The following is a 6,027-nucleotide window of genomic DNA, read 5'->3' on the forward strand; positions in this document are numbered from 1 at the left end:
TGCATAAAATGAAAAAATGAAAAAATGAAAAAAAATTGAGAGAAAGTGAAAAGAACAAATGGGAAAATGATGGGTTCATTCTCAAATTGAGCAAGGAGGAAAGGGGAAAAGTGTGGAAATATGAAAGATAAACATGAAATTGAATAGAGCGAAGAAGTGTGAGAAAGGGGGTAATAAACCGCACAACTAGAAAGCAAGTACGTAGTTAATAGTCGCGTGGAGGTCGACGCATGCTCCGAAACGTTTCCCCGGGGTGATATTCAGTCAGGCAAACTGAGCCAGTAGCCGAGGCTGACACTGCTGGCAGACGTTCGATCGTTACGCGGCGAATCAGTGTTGGTCGGTGGTCGGGCGTACCGCGAAGAGCACAATTTGGACATGCGTATCGGTCGTTATCGTTCGTACCCACGTATGATCTCTTCTTTCGAAGATATATATATATATCTTGTAACAGTAACGGTAACGGCAATTCTGACATTTAGTTTATACGGAAATATTAATACTTTGCTTTTTCACGGGAAGGAAGCATAAAAGAAGGAAGAAGTAAGAGGGTGAGAGGGTGGGAGGGAGGGAAGAAGGAAGGAAGGAAGAAAGGGGAAAGAGCGAGAGGGAGGGGGAGAGAGAGAGAGAGAGAGAGAGAGAGAGAGAGAGAGAGAGAGAAAGAGGCAGGGAGCTAAACGTGAACAAAAACAGGATGTCGAAACTCCAGTTGTACTAAAATCAAGTAAATCCTCACAGAAAACTCGGATTAATTGATCAAGACGGACTTCAACTTTGGAAAGGTTGAAAGGAAATCGATTCGAGCGAGGTCGAAAGTATACACGATGACATTGAATAGTCGGCACTCGGTCTCTCTTGTAGAACGAATGCGCACCACCTGTAGCTCGATATCTACATATGCCCAAAGGGTCAATCGCCTTTTCTTCGTGTTTCTCCGTAAATGTAAGTAAAACGGGTATTATCTGTGCTTCTCCATTTTCTTGTTCGTTCTGATAACAATATACGATACATGTACATATAGAATTCCGTTGAACAACTGTTAGTATGATGCTACCAACACCTCCTATGTATCCAGCCTGTATTATGCCAGTCATGAGAAGTTCTTTCATTTCGCAATAACATCTTTTAAAAAGAATTCGTCTACCGATTATTTGTGAACCTGAAAAAACAACAGTCAAATTGGATATGATTTAAATTGTGCTCGTATTTATCGACCAGTCGTGTTATTTGCATTATTCCGTACTATGTTAAATTAAATATTAAATATAACACAATTGTGAGCTAGCGGCCGCGATATTGGTAGCGTTGTAACCGTTGTATCGATACGAAAGTCTGTATATGTAATTTCTATTCCTAATGAAATTATTTGAGAACGGAAAGAAGAAAAAGAAAGATATATACTCGTTCGCAGTTTCAACAGAATGAATATTTCACTGAGATATTCTAAAAATATCACTGGTCAAAATTAATCAGATTCGAACCCATCAACGTAGAAATTATGACTGAAGAAATGAACAATACCGTTTCTTGTAAATGGACTATGGAGGAACGGGAAAAGATGTTAACTACTGGGACGCTAGAACAACAGAGAGAAGCTTTCAAAGATGACGAAGAGCTAATGAGAGAAACGAGCAAGTTTGTGAGTGAAGTTATACAAACGGCGATCACGGAAGCATCAAAAAGGAAGGTGTTGACGGAGGCGAGTGACACGCAAATTTTTTGTTCGTCGACTTTAAAAAAAAAACGCTGTCGAATGTAATTATTCATTGAGAATTTCATGTTTCAGAAAGCTGTCAGTGAAGGTAAGCTTTATAGTATGATATAAAAAAAGAACTCTACGTACTTGGCATCATAATCGATAGAAAGGCATGACGAGAAAGCAAGATAAATATGTCTGCAAGCTTATTTTCATTCATCGCTTGTTCCCTAGTTCCAGTAAAAGAAACAGAATATTTGTTTGTGTAGGAAGTAGACTGAAGGGTATCGGTAGCGTCGCTGGTTGGAATCATCGTGCCCGTGGATTCTGCAGTCGAATATTGAACGCGCTCTGTCCATGCTTCACTAGCAACGGTAAATCGTAGGGCATATCGAATCTAGCCAATATTCAAACATCGTAGCTTTGCATCGCTCTTGTAGCGACTCATTTCGTTAAATTGATCGTCAAGCTGATTGATCGCACGAAACTTTCGTATACACTACCGTTCATAAGTATCGGAACGTTTGCTTCTTTACGATAGAACGAGGATCTACATTATTCTTTATGATGATAACCTTATTTTTTTACGATCGTTAGAATTCTACGTATATGGCGTTATGTCGTGGAACATCTCGACGCGATGAAATTTATCGTTTAAAGATAATGTGCAATTTATCCTCTAATCTTCAAAAATGTAGTTTACAGATCTATTTGACTGTAATGCAATGTACTGCTGGTAAATTATCTAAATTCGTAAACTGTTGATACCGTAAGTACCTACAAACTACCATTTCTAGGCATTAATTTACTTCTATTCGTGAATTTGTACGATTCGGTTGAATTCATATGTACGTACTATATCGTTACTGCGAAAAATATATTACTATCAAAGCGTCGAATATTTATGAGTGGTAGTGTATGTATTATTTACGGTAGTAGATGATTTCATGTTCGAGGACGGAACGAAAACTTTTGATAATTATTTACACGTACTATCGCCTCACAGATTTCGATGATTTTCCAATATATTGTAGAAATCAACATTTTCATCGATTTTCCCGAAAAATATAACCCCCGCTCGATCTTCCGAGTTTCCGAGACATTCGTGAAAATATTTCTCTCATTTTTACACTGATGCGCATCGGATGTCATTTAAATTTGGATTAGGCTTGTCGATGCACATGAATCGATGCGATGAGTTTACGTGTATCTCACATTTCGATTTTCGAAACGCAGGGAGATGAGAAGGAAATGCAACTTGGCTTAGCTATTCCAGCGAGATGAGAGACGATTTTTACTTGGGTTTATGGCTCTACTAATATTAAAACCTATTTAAAGTACCTAATTCAAATCTAACCAAATACAGATGATCAAGCTGTCATCAAGCAATTAATGAATTTTGATCTGATTTCGATTAATTTACGACAAGTTTCACTTCAATTTCAAAGTAACGTCAGAATAAAGATTTGAAAAATATTTTTATTATGGGTATCTAGGAAATAAAGACCGAGCGGGGATTATATGTATAGGAAAAATTGTTCAAAATGTTGATTTCGATTTCTACAACATATTCGAAAATCATCGAAATCGGTGAGGTGGCAGTACTTGTAAATAATTACCGAATTTTTCTATCTCTAATTTAAACATTACTATTCCAAGCTGCGAATAAATTCAAGATTTAAAATTCAGATACTGTACCGATCGGATAGCCTTTTTTTTCATTTATTTCTTTATCTCGTGTCGTTGCGAATACCGTTGTACGATTCAACGAAAAAGAATGTTTTTCGGAGAATGATAGGCTTTAAATCAAAGTAGAGTAAGAATTAGGTGAACTGTACGCTAAGATGATGGCGGTGGAGGCAAGAAAAGAAAAGAAACGAAAGAAGAAATTATATCGATCAGGTTGATCGATATGCATTTCGAATTTGAACGTTACTCGATATTAGGGACTGTTACAAGTACAAGAAATTCTTACTACGAATAACACGAATCGGAGAAATTTGTTTCCATGTAATCTTTAATAAATCTCCGATTTTATAGAAAAATGTATGCGTTATATGTACTTACTTACTTACATACGTACGTATTATCAAGTTCGACGAGAAACACGCAATTCAATTCGTGATGTCGAAGGATTTGATACGCAATATCCTAAGAAACGATATCAAGACGTCCTCGTTCATTTTCATTACTAAGTAACTGATGCATGCCTAACGTTCAACATGCATCTTACCCTCGTATCCTGTAGTATCGCAGCTATTACAACGGCAGCCACCAAGATCACCTAGCATGCGTGACAATGCATAATAACACGCATCATCATCAATCAGACGCGCTCATTAACTCAAACCTGTCCACCGATACATATGTAGGTACATATATATATATATATATATATATATATATATATAGATAGATATATATATAGTTGTAGTTGTGATTACATACATATATATGTAAATACGATGTAGTACATATACATCGTATCGATGGCATCTCGATACTCGTTTCAATGAAAATTCTGTGTATCATGCTTTTCTAGTTTTGTAATCGCAGGTAAATTTACACAAATATGTAAATATATGCATAATTTTTCAGATAATTTCCTGTAATTTTCGCATAAAGATTAATTATCAACAAACGTGAAATGGTGTATCGGGACGCGATAACATTATGCACGTTGTAACCCTTAGGCATAATACATGCTTAACAGAATGTATACTATATATTATATTGTTGGTATACTATATTCGTATATCTATTCTTTCCATAGAATTATTCACCTGGACACCGTACCGATATCGCTTCACGAGACCGTAATCGTTCGCTGTCATCCGGAATTACCGTACTTTGCCGAGCAACCGTTGATCCAATTGATTAAATGATAAACAGCATGAATAACTGTCGTGAACGCCGTCAACTAATGTAATTTAGTGAAGTGCGAGCAACGACAGGTTTTTGATTTTTCGTACTACTGGCTTTGAACAGTTGCACATTGTAGACCGTTTGATTATATAGTATATCTATATTTTATTATATCTATATTATATTATTATATTATACATGTGTATGTATGTGTGTATGCGTGTATGCGTGTATGCATGTATGTGCGCGCGTGCGTGTGCGTGTATGTACACGCGCACACACGCACACAATATGTAATCGAACATACATATGGGCACCAAAACCAGAGTGTGTTAAATTTAAAAAATGCTATTTTACACGTTATAGACATGTTTTCCGTATAAAATTTGTCATTCTTCTCGATAATAAAAACTTTTCCGTTCCATATCGTTTAGTTTCCCGCTACTACGATTTGCTCCTTTCGAAAGTTTGGAAAGTACGAATTAAATACACTCTGGCTCTGAAATTCAGATCTGTCTAAGTATTAAGTACGTACGTACAGTTATATCGAATTATTTTTTATATAACATGATTACACAGAAACATTAGTGTTCAAAGTATTTAGCTTTCTCTTACGATACTGTGTGTCTAATTGATCGACTACTCCCTTGCGTTTCATATATCTAAAAGGTAGTTCCATTGTACAGAATGCAAACAAAAATATTATTAATGTGAGAAAATTTCGTTCGTTGTGCATTAGCTATGTATTTAGATCGACTGTAACCTTTTTATCTGATACTTTAACGCTATTTAAACACGGTTCAATCGATAGAAGGAAGAACGGGATAACGGAAAAACATGCATGTAAACGATGATGATGCGAGGGGAGAGAATAGTCAAACAGAGCGTCAACGATTGATATGTATGTAAAATGTAAATTCGTTGCATAATTATTCGATGTGGGATCAAAAGTAAAAAAAGCCTATTGACTGACAATCAAAGCTACACTTAATCTTTATAATGATACGTAGCTAAACTATCCAAAAATAATAAAATAACGTGCTAAATATGTGTATGTTTGTGAATATGTATGCATATGTATGTATAAACAGGATATTGGACTCTAACTTGTATGTATGTATAATAGATGCAATTACTATTCTCGTGCATCTATTACGATAAATATAAAAATGTAAATAAAAGGACATTAATAAGCTAGCTGTTAAGCTTTTGTTTAAAATTTCTTTTAGACTCTTTACGCGTAATAATTTCAATTTCTCAAATAGAATAGGCTATGCAGATGTATGCAAGTGTACAAGCGTTCTAAAGTATATGCTCATAACTTGTGTTCGATCTACGAAAGAAAGGAGAGACGCGTACTATTTACATATATCTATTTACATATATGTATTTACCTATACACACACACACGCACACGCACATCACAAAGATATTACAGATATTACAAATCACAGATATTGTAAAGA

General features: G+C 35.7%; 1 protein-coding gene across 6 annotated transcripts; it reads left to right on the forward strand.

Moving 5' to 3' along the window:
* Positions 1 to 269: 269 nt before the first annotated feature.
* On the forward strand, positions 270 to 5,758 carry LOC126915159 (uncharacterized). Of its 6 annotated transcripts, none has more exons than XM_050719604.1 (6): positions 270 to 551; positions 739 to 942; positions 1,412 to 1,699; positions 1,787 to 1,802; positions 1,966 to 2,070; positions 4,470 to 5,758. In XM_050719604.1, exons 3-6 carry the CDS (start codon positions 1,499 to 1,501, stop codon positions 4,514 to 4,516), a joined length of 369 nt encoding a protein of 122 aa, XP_050575561.1. In that variant the 5' UTR covers positions 270 to 551; positions 739 to 942; positions 1,412 to 1,498; the 3' UTR covers positions 4,517 to 5,758. The 6 variants fall into 6 exon arrangements, with proteins under 6 accessions (XP_050575561.1, XP_050575564.1, XP_050575565.1 ...); XM_050719607.1 differs by having other exon boundaries at positions 1,474 to 1,699; XM_050719608.1 differs by having other exon boundaries at positions 1,494 to 1,699.
* The last annotated feature ends 269 nt before the right edge of the window (positions 5,759 to 6,027 follow it).

This window comes from Bombus affinis, chromosome 4 (assembly GCF_024516045.1).
Source record: "Bombus affinis isolate iyBomAffi1 chromosome 4, iyBomAffi1.2, whole genome shotgun sequence".
Classification (NCBI taxonomy): Eukaryota; Metazoa; Arthropoda; class Insecta; order Hymenoptera; family Apidae; genus Bombus; species Bombus affinis.